Genomic DNA, 14493 nt, shown 5'->3' on the forward strand with positions numbered 1-14493 from the left:
CTTCATCTTATTCTACAGATGGCTGAAATACACTAGTGTGATCTGTGTTTTATTAGGATATATGTCAAAGCAAATTTTTGTACTGTGTTCAGGAATATTACATAGTATTTTACTATTCTGCTGCATATGTTTTTAATTCAATATTAAACTCCTACAGGCTTATTGTTTTTACTGATGCTCATGCTGTATTTCAGCTTTCAATTGCAATTTGATTTGTTGCAGAATCCAGTAGTTTCATCAGCTTAAAAAAAAGAGTTATAAAAATGTATGACTTATGGTGACTTAAAGATAATGCTGTAATATCTAAGACCTAAGTCTTTCACAAGGTGATCAAAGTATCAGAGTTTCAATGATCACCCATTATCAGTCTAGAGCTGTGGTGACTTTCTGTGCTGGAAGCTTGGAAGTCTTGATACCTAGAACAAACTTGGGAGATCTAGATCTCATAATGATAGATGGAAGCTTCAAAATTTTTATTTTCCGGTATAAAATGACACTTTTGTCTATTGTCTATTGACTTTAACCAACTTGTGTATATGCAGAAATGCTTCAGGTTCTTGATGTTGAATTGGTGATGGTATAAAGACCTGTGATGATATTCTATTCTTTCCTGTAAATATTAATCAAGTTTAGAGGAGAGAAAGAAGAAAAAAAAAGGAAATGCAGCAATTTCTTTCATTGGAATATTTTGCGTACTGACAGTAATGTTATTAATGAACATGGCATGAAAGAATCCATTCTGTTGTGAGCTTTAATCCAGAATTCTACATTTGAAAAATACTCTGACAATACCTGCAACAGCATAGGAGTTCCTATTTTTTTTTTTTTTCCTGAAATCCATCAGTAACATTCAGGAGTTGTGAGCTGCTGAGAAACATGTTGGAGAATCATGTATTTTCAGAAATACAATCCAGTTGTATTGCACAGTATGTGTGTTAGTGATCCTTTGCCAAAAGAGTGGATATCAATTTAAGTATACATATACATATGTGTGTCATTTTCCCTGAAGACCTTCTGAATTTTCTAAACCAAACTGTTAATCTTGAGGAGAAAACTGATTTGTTTTTAATAAACTTAGTGTTGTCTGAAATTGCTTCCTCGATAAAGAATGATGTTGCCAGCCTTAAAGGTTGCAAAAACATCTTCAGTTATCTCACTTTTATGTATCATAGAACTATAGAGTGGTAGGGTTGGAAGGGACCTTTAGAGGTTGTCTGGTCCAACCCCCCTGCAGAAGCAAGTCCACCTAGATGAGGTCACATAGGAATGTGTCCAGGTGGGTCTTGAAGACCTCCAAGGAAAGAGACTCCACACCTTCCCCTCTGGGCAGCCTGTGCCACTGCTCCCTCACCCTCACAGTAAAATATTTTTTTTCTAACATCTAAATGGGACTTTTTGTGTTCCACCTTCATCCCATTACCCCTTGTCCTGCTGCTAGACACCACTGAAAAAAGGGATGCCCCAATCTCCTGACATCCACTGTTTAGATATTTGTAAATATTAATAAGATCTCCCTGCAGTCTCCTCTTCTCTAGACTAAACAGCCCCAGTTCCTGCAGCCTTTCCTCATATGAAAGATGCTCAGTCCCCTCATCAATCTTGGTGGCCCTGCACTGGACTCTCTCCAGAAATTCTCTGTCCCTCTTGAGCTGAGGAGCCCAGAACTGGACACAAGACTCCAGATGAGGCCTCACCAGGGGGAGAATAATAAGGAGTAGAGGGGGAGAATAGTAAGGTTTGGAAATGAAAATCCATTGTATGTGCAGGATGCTATCTCTTCGAAATACTGAAAGAAATTCAAGGCATTGCTACTGAAACATGTGTTGATTGACCAGAATAACTGGAAGAATGGAATTGACCTCCAATATTTAAAACTCTGTGATAAAATCCATTTGCTGAAATTAAGTTCAAGGTTGACATACAGCAAATGTATGTTATCTGTAAAACCTTGTTCATATGGGAGCTCTCCAGTTTTGCTTATTTACACAAGTTCAGCCTTTATTATTTTAATGTAAATATGTCTTGATATGATAGCAGGGCTAAAATTCTTCAAAAAGGGTAACAGGCTTTTAGTAGCAGATCTTTTGAAATTAATCTTAGTGATTTCAATAACTAGTTTTGGGTTATTTTTAATTTCTCCTAAAGAGAGAGATGGGGAAGGGGAAGAATCTATGAGAACAGAATAAAATGGACGTGGGTCAGAACAATGAGAGTGGGCATTTTTTTTACTTTGAATTGGCTTACATTTATTTTACTAGTTGCCTTGGTTTGAAACTAGTCCTTATTTCAAGTAGATGAATAGAGAGTTTTTTAGGTATTTCAATTATTTGTTTCTGTGTGGTTATGATTTTTTTGTAAAGCTGTACCCCATGTGGCATCTTCTAGTGAAGTAAAAGATCTTCCTTATGACCCAGTTGCCAATCAATGGAGCATCTGCATGGTAGATATTTGTATGCTGTTTCTCTACACAGTATCAATGGAGACATTAATGCTGAAAGATGTAAAATTCCGGGTAGCTTGGAAGGCATATTTCAATGACCACAGATACTTCTCTTGTAGGTAGTGACTGGCTGTGGTGAATCATCATTGCTCTGAAATTTTCCCTTTCCCTTACTTCCTTTGTCTGGTTTCTTTTAAGTGCTTGAAGTTCATCCTGTCATCCTCATCAAAAAAGTTCTTTTAAGTCAAACAAAACAGAATCAATGAGCAAAAGACACTGTTATTTCAGCTAAATTATCTACCATGTCTTTGAACTACAGAAGCCACTGTTTTAGGTAAAAACTGACCTGTGATTCTGAAAATAACAGGAAGTTGTTAACTCCCAATAAGAAACTGTTTTCTTACTAAGATTCTAGGAATAACTGAGAGAGCTGGCCTATGGATAAAAATCTAACAAAGTAAATATAAAACATATTTAATGGTGCCTTTTTTATCTCAAAAATCTGGAAAAATAATTTCATGAGCTTGATTGGCAGGAAGAGCTGTAATTTTTTCTTTTCAATTTATATTGTGTTGGGAAAGAAAGCCAGAATGTACTTCCATGATCCCTGCAGTTTTAGAAGCCCTAAACTCTACTAGACTGTATTGGTCTTCCTTTTAAGTCTGTTTCTTTTTTTTATTATTATCATTGTTTTCCCAAGTTCTCATTTGATTTTGGAGCATATTAATTTCTTCTATAAAGTAGAATGTTTCAAGGCATCAATATCTAATGCATCTGCTTAGACTGGAGAGCCAGAAGGATGCCAGGTATTTTAAGCAAAGTAGTTCTATACTTGTACAGTCTACTTATTGGCTGCTTGCTGGTACAGTCCTTGCTAGTGAGTTCAGAAAACTCCACTGGAATGGTACTTTGCCATTGTTATTTTAATAAATGGGAATAACTGGGAGGTTAAACAGTTAGGTGTGTTCTTTTTTTCTCAATTTCATGCCTTTTTTAATGTTCAATATAAAATAAAAGGCACAAAGTCTGTGGCAATAAAAACTGTTTAGAACTGTAACTTTTTTCCTTTGTCAGTAGTTTGACACAACAATAAGTGCAGTTCTGAGAACAAGATAAAGCAATCTATCTTGAAAATTCTTTGCACTCTATTTCTTTTTATTGCAAAATTTGAAAGCAGCCTTTCATTCTTTGTCTGTTTCCCAAACATGCGTCTTTGTAGTTGTTTAAATCACTGCGCCATGAATTTCTGTGGCATCATTTCTGTTAAATGTAGTGAATATTTATCAACAAAAGTACAAGACTCTAGTCAGTTACACTTTCTCTTGTTGAGTCTTATAAACTGTTAAACCTTATCAAGAAGTCCCAAACTGATAATAAACAGTTTCACCTACTGCTAGCAGACTCATTTTTGCTTATTTCATAGCTACCACACTATACATTAGTTTTTCAGTCACTCGACATAACCACTGAACTACTTGGTGAATGCTGCTTTAGAAATGCCACCAACAGCATGTTCACACATACGGACACATATATGAAGATACAAACACAGATATAACTATTTCCTATAGCAGAGGATATAACTGATACAAATGTATTCTGCTGCTTAATAGCTTGGTATAGGATGGAGTGGGACTCTTAAGTGTCTAGTCTCAATGCAGCAAAAGGAAGAGGAGGAAAAAGTAGCAGGACTCTGTGAAGGTAAAGGAGTGCAGAACAGCCTACCTGAGATACTAGAGAATTAGGAGTTAATCTCAGTCATATTATACTTTCTTTAACAGAACCTGTTGCCACAGAAAAAGGAGTAATGGTTTTAAACTAAAAGAGAGTAGAATTGGATCAGATATAAGGAAGTAATTGCATGGTGAAACACTGGAACAGGTTTCCCAGAGAGATGGTAGATGGCTCATCCCTAAAAACATTCATGATGAGGTTGAACGGGGCTCTGAGCAACCTGATGAAGTGGAAGATGTGCCTGCTCATTGCAGGAGGGAGGTGGACTAGATGACACTTAAAGGTACCTTCTAATCTAAACTATTCTGTGATTCTAAGATGGCATGTGATGATTTGAAGTCTCACTTGGACATATAATGAGACAGGAGTCTGCTGGAGAACTAGTAGGGAGCCTGAACCAGTCTGTATCAAAAACATGTCTCACTTTTGGAATGTTCTATAAACCAAGTATTGAACACTGAAACTGATGTTTTGTTGTACTGTCATTTAAAAAAAAATGGTTACAATCATGAATTGAACTCAAAAAAGCTCCTGAGACTGTATTTGTATTTTCCTTGCACCTATCGTGATGTTAAAAATAGAAATTCTGAATGTTTTCTTCTAAGAGAACTAGATTTCATTATTTGTGGTTTTATGTGCTATTTTACATGTTTAGTAGAGTGAGTTTTCCTTTGTGATGTTTCTTTACAAGGAACTTTTGCAATTATTGTATCAAAATTCTAATAAGTAAACTTATCTGCAAGTAGAAGAATAGGAAGTGCATTGAGCAGTAAATGGTAGTTAGGAGGCTTTTGACTTTACCAGAAGCCATCTTCTTATCTTTCTTCACAAGAATCTTAACAGTTGATTCAGATTATAATGTTTGCTTAAATTAATTTATAGCAATAGTGAGGCTGACCCTTGTTTTTCATGCTCAGGCAATGGATACAGTCATTTGCTTTCCATATCATGGAATCTTTATAGGACTGAATTTTGTAGGTTTTGCAAAGAAAAACATCATGTTTGCCTGTAGAAGGGAAGAAAAAAGGCATGGGATGGAGAAGGACAACTTTACTGATTAATTAAAGAAAGCAAGTATGTCAGAGAAATGGAGACCTCCTCTGTCAAGTTCTTTCTTGGAACACCAAGCCTTATGCTTCTTCCTCGATACTGAACTAGTCAGCTAGCAGTAACCCCTTTGCACCTTGTGATGTAATCTGATGATATTTGTCGTTAACATTATAAAGCTCAACAAAGCACTCCATGCCAATCTCAGCAAGAACATTGCAGTAGAAATACATGTCTAAATTACAGCCTAAATGCTTTCTTGATGCGTTTTGGATACATCACGATCTCCTGCCTGCAGTTTATCAATTTGTTCGTTTTATATATTAGCATAAATTGCTGACTTCTGAATATAACTGTATGAATTTATGGCATGATTCACTTATGATTTGCTTGTTGATGTGAATGTTAACTGAGCTGTTTATCTAGATCATTATATGCATCGCTGTTTTATTTCTCAGGTTTCATCCATTTACATAATGTTTATTAATTAGATATGGTTATTGTGTCAAATATTCAGGTTTCCTTTTCTCTCTCTTGAAATACTGTAACAAAAAATTGAGACTATAAGTGAGGCAAAAGAAAGTTTGGTTAGAGTCTTTTGGATGGTGAGTTGATAGTTGTTTTTTTCTTTAAAGTTTTCACTGTCAGTCATTCGTATCCAGGGGAAGAATAAAATACATAAAAGAGAAGGGAATGTAATTTCAGTGGTAGAATGTGTTCAGATTCACTGGAAATTCTTGTGAAGCACTTGTAAAAATTGATGCAAGGTGAGATGTTGGCACTGTAAACTAGCGTATGTAACACTGAGTGTAAGCATGTCCAAGTTCAGCAAATGCCAAAACCATTTCAGGGCTTATGTAGTGGCCACAAGACTAAAATGATTGTAGAAGCTGTGAAAAGATATTGTGTTTCATAATACTCTGTGTAATCTCTTATGATTCAGCATATCTCATCCTAATATTTTGCAGCAACTACAGGCTAGACTGGGGATTGCTGTTCCAATCAGGAACTTGTAATTTGTGGAAGACATGAGGCAAATTTCAAAAAAAGAGAAAATTTTACTTTTGTAACTTAATATTTTGTTATAGCTGAAAACCACCTTTTCATCTCAAAATAAACTGGACTAATTGAGTTAACTTAGGTAATATATGGCATGTCATTTAGTTGTGAAAATGTGATTAAACTAAGTTGGCAAATTGGTTTCATTTTTGAATCTGTTTATATGACATTGAACTGTCTGTTTTTGCTTTTCTGCTCATCTCCACAATGTTGCTATTCCCTTATACTGCCAGTTAGACTTATTGTGGATGCTGTAGCTGCTAGTAGGAATGAATGTGTTGTATATTAGTTTATTCCAAATGAAAATGAAGGCTGAATCCTGGAAGTGACATTCAGTCCTCAGGCTGCCCGATTGCATTAGCCTATTGCTGTTGAGATTGAAATGTAGGAAAGGAATGGCTGTATCTAAAAAGTTATTACCTGTGTCTTCAGTGTTAGCTCTTTCTACTGGGAACTGCTGACTCAGGTTCCTTAGAAGCCTTGAAGGTAGATGATCCCACTGGACCTGGGACTGTCACAGTTCAGCTGATACTGATTGGTTGCTTGTTGCCATCTTCTGCTGGGTACTGTCAGGTCCTTTTTGCAGTGACATCATATAGGTGAGGTAACAGTTACTAAAAATCTAAATTCCTCTGCTCTACCTTTGGAGCTTTCTGCAGAACCTGGAAGCATTGCTATTTCTTTGAACCTCTTCCTGAGAATCCCTTACTGTTTTCAGTTCTACTTTCACCTCAATGCTTGCAGCCTTTCTGGTGAGGTTATGGTAAAACTACCTGCATTATGATTAAAGACAGATCTCTAGCAAGAGGAATATGGAGAGAAATTTCTGTAAGATCGTTCAGATAGCTTTTAATGTTTAGAAAAAAACAATTTAAATAAAATACTGACTTTTTAAGAGGTCCTCTGAATGTAACTGTTGCAAAACTATAAAAGTGGTATGGGCTGCAATGGTGGAATACAAGATTATCATCTTTCAGGCAATGGATTGTAAAATGCCAGCTGTGTAAAATTTTGCTGTGATCACACTGAGTTAACCTTAATGGAAATGTTGTCTGAATGAAGACCACAAGGGTTGTTCTCATGTTTTCTAGTACTACATTCTCTTGTCCTTCTATTTCTTGTAAACATACTGTTTAATAATGCAAAGATTTCATCACAGAGTAGAAATGGGATTTTAACAGCCAAAAAGAAGAGATCATCTGACAATAATCCTAAACATGACTGTTGAATGGATTTGATCCTGATTTCAGCTTTGTTGTTGTTTTAAAAACAGTAGTATTTTTCACCAAATTATGAATGTAGATTTTGCATGTGTTTGTGATTTGCAAGGCCTTGCCTGTGTGATACAGGCTATAAACTCTACTTGGAAATGTATAGTAGTCTGGAGTAGATAATTGCACTTTGAGAAAAGAGCCTCTGTTTCCAGTGAAAACACTGTAAAGTTATTTCAAAAATGCTCTGACCTCAGACGTTTCATATAACTTGCACAAAATGCTTTCACATTTGTGCAGCAGCTAGTGGCTTGATCTCTGCCATTTCATAAACGAAAGCACAGAATTCTCCCTGGGAAAAAAGCAGGATGTCTATGCTTTGGCCTACAAAGCTAGTGTTATTTTACTCACTCTGTTCTTTGTGTCTATACCCTTAAACAGAAGAAATCTTGCCCTCCTTTAAACAAATCTGTCTTCTAATCATACTCCACCCCCACAAACCCAACTTTCCCTCAGTTTTTTCTATCTCGCTGCCTCCACTCAGTGTACACACACTAATAAATTCTGCAGTAAAACCCTTGGGAGAATTTCTCAGCACAAATAGAAAGAAGATGTCAAAGGCTGAGAATAGGAATTTTCTTTTTAAAGTTGCAAAAACAATAGAGAACAATTGAACCAACGGGGGAAGAGCCAAAGATGAGTGAACAAGCCATGACAGAATTGCCTTAATTTTCTTTTGATGAAACCCCACTGATTCTCTTCACTAGCATCAAAAAGAGCTATTTTTGTTTGCAGTTGTTTAATTTTCAAGATTCTTGGTAGAAAGCAAAAGCATTGCAAATGCAAGTGCAGAGGCTTGTGAGAATGTTCACACCAGAAATGATCCTGTGGCCTTTTGAAAAGCCATTTTTAACTTCTGATACAATAAAGTTGTCAGATATTGATAAAGACTTCATATGAAAAATTTGTATGCTGGAAGGATGACTTAATAGAATCAATGGTGTGTGGCACTCTATGAGAAAAAAAACGAGCAGTCATACTTGTTTGCTTTGCCAAATAGAGAGCAATGGGAAAACTACTGGGTTTCTGAATGTGATATGGACTGGTACTTTTCAGAAAACTCTGCAGAGGGAAAGGAGAACAAAATTTGAGACATATGATTCAATCTCATTTAGAAAAACATTTTTGGGAATGGGTTGTGCTTTCAGAGGACTCTTAACTGAGGAAAATATGCAGGGGAGAAGCAGGTGGAGACACATGACTGTATTGTCAACAGTTGTACCAGGGAGAGAGTCTAGTAGCCCTGCAGATCTGCTGGCTGAACCTCTTGTGTGAGCATGCTCTAACTTGTTTCTGTTCCAGTCAGTTAGCTGAGCTCAGGTCTTTACTGTCTTATTTTGTACCAACTGGGAGAACTGTGGCAGGCACACCTCAGAAAACCCATCAGAAGCAGGGCTACCCTTGGGTGTAAGAATGTTGTTGACCATCTGGATGAAGGCAGTAACAACTGCCCTAGTCAAAGCATGATCCAAAAGCTAGCATCTATCTCCAGTCTCAGTCATGTCATGTCATGTTATCAATAATGTCATGCCTAAGACTCAAGAAATAGTATCCTGGCTCTAGCAGATAGGGGTCATGTTATTTGCAGTTTGCAGACAGTAAGATGTTAAGAGCCAGAAATTGTCTGATAATTCAAAGAGACAGAACACATGAACACAGCCCTTCTCTTGTACTGAGTGTTCACTGTGAAAAAGGCAATAACAGACAGTATTGACCAATTTTAGTTCTTATTCTGTGATTACTGATGGCATGTGTGAATTTGCAAGCTCAATGGCGTATATATGTCTATGTTTCAAGTGGGCCTGCTGAAAAGGTGCTCCTCTGTACTATCATGTCTGAGTAAGTATATGTAGAGTCTGTTGCTAACAGTAGACAATGCTGGATGTAGTTTCCAATGTATATGTATGAATGCATGCATTGGAAAGGGTCAGTGATGGTTAAAATATAAAAAAAGACAAGGAGAGACCTTAAAGGTGCAGCGAGGTTGTATGTATTCATTAAATTATTTTGTTTAATTGATTTTTAAAGAGGATAAGTTCTTGCAGGGCAATACAAAGTAGATAGGGATCATAGTTAATTCCACTCAACTAGCAGTGAGCCCTGTCTTTCCTGAAGGAGACATGGAGATGTCAGATAGCAGACTTGTTTCTATGTCCTCTGCATCAGACAGAAGAGATGGCAGGCTATGGAAGGAGACGTATATGCTTTAACTTCTTGAAAGATTTAGCAGCAGATGCTCTTCTCTGGCATGCATCAGAAGCCCTTAAAAAAAAAAAAGGCAGAAAATTGGCTACAATAGAGATTCTCAAAGACTTACATGTAGTTAATCACATCTTTAATACACAGCAGACTGACCTTCCTTCCATTTGCATTTATGTGATCCACATCAACTTTTGCTAGTGTAACTTCTGAAACAGTTCAAGCATGCTCGACTTGACTTGGTTGCACTTGGTTATTTTTAATTTTGTTGCTGGTGGCAACCTCTTCTTGTGCTGCATGGGCACACAGACACACACACACTCTCTGTTACAACAGTAGACCTGCTAGCTTGGATGACTCCTTCTCTATCTCCAGCTGTTTTCATATATACCTCAGGACCTTCTTTGTAATGAAACACCTGTGTATCATTCGGAAAACTGGATATAGGGAGTGTACTGTATAAGCAGCCAGTTCTCTGCAGTCTAGTAGCATTTTTATTCACAAGATACTAACCTGAAAACTAGCGTTTTAGAAACCCACTGGTAGCTTTCTGGAAGATGCCAGATAAAAATGGAATAGAAAAGGACTTTGAAGTTTTGTGATTCTGTCACTTTACTGTTTGTCTGGTGGTACTGCTACAAAATCACAAAATCATGTTATACAAAGAGCCATTTTTCCTAAAACAGTGTTCTTGAGACTAAACATCAGCTTTAGCACTGTGAAAGATAGGAATGAAAACACTACTATTAGATTCTCTGATCCATTTTTCTTTGGCAATCTAAGCCAAGGAGGGTGCCAAAATACATTTGAGATTTATATGCCTCTGAATTTATTAGCTGCCCTTGCAAAGAAGTTTTACAGTCTTGGAAAACATTTATTATCCGATAGAAAATAAACCATTGTCCCTAACTGAAATCAACAGAAATTTTGCCATTTCAGGCATAGTTTTTCTTGTCTAAGTAGTCTAATTCAACACTTGGGATGAGCAAGCTACTCAAGAAATGACTGCACAGTGTCTATTATTAATACAGTGAAGAAGCTGTCTCTGGAATAGCCCTGGCATTTCTTAGTGAAAAATTATAAGGAAATATATTGTTAGGAATAAATTACAAATTGGTATAGGCATTTTTCTTGCCATGTCCCAGGACTTCATCAGTATCAGTAATTCATCTTTGCTTCTGTTTCTTTCAGGGCCCTCCTGGTCCAAAAGGCGAGAAGGTGAGTTGATGTATGGGTGACACTTACAAGGTTAACAGAAAGCCCTCCCAGCATGAACTAAAGAGACCATTTGTATTGACACAGTGTAATGTCAGATTATGTAAGAGAACTGGGTAGCACACAGATGCTGTGTTAAACCTATCATCTCATCTTTCCACTTTGCAGGGAGATCAAGGTGATCAGGGCCCTCGGGTAAGCATCTTAAAAAAAATGTTACACTTCCCCTTCGCTGAGTAGGCAATTAGTATTTAGTGCAAAACTAAATTAAAAACACTGTCTGGGCTAATTACGCTTATTAGCTGCATTTACCCTGCATGTTGAAGTAAGTGTCTGCAGGACAGTAATACTGAACGTGACCAAATACTGAACATGACCAGATAGTGGCTGGGAAGATTCAAGTAACAATAGTAATTAATGCATTAAAATACACAGTTTCAATTATGGGTGGAGGTAGGTTTCATAGTGATTTTGCTCTGCTGTATAAAAGCTGGCTTTCCTAACCAAACCTTTCAGTTCCCCCAGCAATGTTTTCATGCCTTGCATGGGCTTCTACAATGCAGAGCGCCGTGGGTTTCTAATAAATGTACTTGTAGATTTTATGTAAAATGAATCCAGTATTTACTGAAATATAAACAAATATATTGTATGCATGTATTAGCTCTTTTTCCTGACATGTTTGTATTCAAACTTTTTAATAATAACAATATTATCACCTTGTAAATTCATCCAGGCAGTTAGACAGAAAGTGCTTTATTTCTGGAAATTTAAAGGTTCTTTTAATTTTTAAATATGTTTATTGTAACATAGAAATAGAGAAATACAAGGGTGAAAGTTAAGATAGATTGGCTGTGCCAATTCATTTTTCTTTACATCTGTGCTTCATTAGAAAATGTTTAGTTACATTCTTCTGATGATATAGTGACTCTCTTCTGTTGCACATGTATAACTTTTTCCATAACAGCGTGTTCCCTGGAGCTATTTTTTTTTTGTCAACTGCATTTACTATTTTGAATTTGTAATTTTATTTTATTATTTTATTTCATATTATTTAATTTAATTTTGTTTTTTCTAGTCAATAAGATTATCTAAAGTCACAACATGCTTTTGTAGCTGAATTTGGTGTTGGTGTTACTAGTGTTAAGTACCTATAGGGTGTCCTATTATGCTTAGCAATATGACTGCTCATTGTAAAGACAGAGGCCTATTAGTGAATAGACATATTAGTCTCTCAGACACTGTGCTGGGCTGTATGCAGCCATGCTGTTCTGTGCTACAGAACCTTATGGGGAATGTGAGAAGCCGGGCCTGTGGCTCAGGAGAGGATGCTTCATTCAGAAAGCATGTCAGATGTTTATGTGTAGGTGCTTTCAGAAGTTTCCAGGGAAGGACCCAGAGGTCTAAACATAGAAAATCAAATGAAGTAGTATCAACATAAAGGAATGATGATGCTGTTTCTTACTCATGGTAGCATAGAATGGAGGAGCAGAGGACAATTCTGGAGGGAAAGCAAAGGTGTCAGAGCCTCCACTGGTCCAGAAATCTTGGCAAAATGAGGAAAACATGTAAGAACTAGAAGGTGGTTAAGCATGTGAGGTTTTAAGTCCCCAGACTGGAAGTGTTGGCTCTACCTAATAAGAAGATGCATATTTGTTCAGTGTTACCATATAGGTGGAACACTGCAAGACTGCAGTGGAATATGCACTGCAGAGACTGATGTGTGTCAAGACATACTCCCTGTGCCGGAGGGCAGCAGAGCCCTCACTGAACTCTACAAATTGTGGTTGCAGCTAGTTTCTCATTTTGGTAAATTAAGTGGATCTAAAAGGCAAAAAACTATCCAGCCTAAGGAATTAATGCTTAAGGATATCACAAAGCTGTATCTGCAGGAGCAGCTGGCAATTGGGACTGAATTCTACGTCTGGATATAGAAAGAGTTGAATAAGGTCAGCAATAGAGAGAAAGAGGTGGTGAATAACACCTTGTGAGCTAAGTGAACCTGCAGTAACTAAACAGTTAATGCATATTGCCATAATGTATAAGTTAGGTAATTTGCCCAGTCTTGGTGGTTTTCCATTTATCTTTTATTTTAAGCACATTTGAATGCATTCTATAGCAGCTTCTCTTTTTTGGCCTTGTGTAGTTTACAAGTAAGAAGTACTATGAAGCCTCTAACTGTTTTATGTTTTATGGTACAGCAGTTATCTCTTCTGATGACTGTCTTCAAGGTGAATCCGCTCAATTTGCTGTGCCAGGGGATTTACAGTATAATTAAAGGAAATTAGGTGTAAAAGCCAGTCATGCACCAAATGAAACTAAATCCATTTAAACCGTTTAAAGGTTGGTTACCTTTGCACATAGTTTTCCATCACTACCTGTGTAAAATAAATGGTTTTGAAGATAATATCATACCATGTTTTTTTAGAGAAATATTGTACCTGAAAGTGACTATTGGATGACATCAACAATTAGATTTTATAAGTTTTCAGACATCCTGGATATAATACCTAAAAGTGATGGATATTTTAAAGCTAATTTGTCCTTTACAGATAAGGAGTGTGAAGTTTTTCTTGGTTTATATTTTTACGTATTGATTTCAAAATAGCATTTAGCTTAGCAAAGATTTTTGTCTTTCCACGTCATTTCTATGACTGAAATTTCAAAATTACTCATATTATTTATAAAAGCTGCTTTCTTTCCTCCAGGCATTTTTATTAGTAAAAGAAACCAAAGTAAAAGTATCAAGATTGTCCAGGACAAGATGAAACCTTAAGCTTTTAAAATCCTGTTGAAGAGAAAAATATTTGTGAGCTGAGAGTTGTTGCTTTCTGTCCCCATCCAAGTTTTCACCTTGAGATTTTTGAGAGATCTTTCTTTCTGAAATAGTTTTAAAACTATAAATCTAGTAATCAGTTATCTCAAAACTTTTTACCCACAGTCATTGGACATGATGAGATTCCATGGAACTGACTTGAAGTTCAGTTTTTCTTGAAAATAGCTTCAGCAAATTAATACACTAGTAGGAACCTGACCCTGCATTACCACCCAGCAGTCAGACACTTGTATTTATAGACTAATGGGTGTAATCTCTTTATTCTTTTTTTAAGGGATCTGAAGGGTTTTGTTAAGTATTTGGAAGTAATCTTCTAATCAGTCTCAATCATACAGAGATTGTATAAGGGCTACAAGTTCATCATGCCATGTGACTTAATCTACAGTGAGGGCTCAATCACCACTTATGGTCCCAGGCAAAATAGACAGGACTACTCAACTTGGAGAAGAAGAGGAAACTTAATTTAATCCGCTGCCAACCAAAAACATAGCAAACAGAAATACCCCACCAAAAGAAACAGAGAGCACGGCGAATGATTAAAAGGACAACCAGCTACTCTGGTCTGGCATTCCTCCTCCCTTCCTCCTTCTCTAACTGCAGAGTTTGACTGCAGAGTTTGTGTGACCACCTCCACCCTGCCCTAATCTTCCATCTCCTACTCACCGTAGGTTTGTCTTCTTAAGTAGTGATGGCAG

General features: G+C 36.7%; 1 protein-coding gene across 1 annotated transcript in view; it reads left to right on the forward strand.

The window, feature by feature from the left end:
- The window catches only part of COL25A1 (collagen type XXV alpha 1 chain), a 314147-nt gene that overhangs the window by 198836 nt on the left and 100818 nt on the right, over positions 1–14493 (forward strand). The window contains exons 8-9 of the mRNA XM_061993189.1: positions 10942–10968; positions 11134–11160. Of these exons, the coding sequence (XP_061849173.1) occupies positions 10942–10968; positions 11134–11160 (54 nt within the window). The remainder of the gene's footprint in view (positions 1–10941; positions 10969–11133; positions 11161–14493) is intronic.

This window comes from Colius striatus, chromosome 3 (assembly GCF_028858725.1).
Source record: "Colius striatus isolate bColStr4 chromosome 3, bColStr4.1.hap1, whole genome shotgun sequence".
NCBI classification, from domain to species: Eukaryota; Metazoa; Chordata; class Aves; order Coliiformes; family Coliidae; genus Colius; species Colius striatus.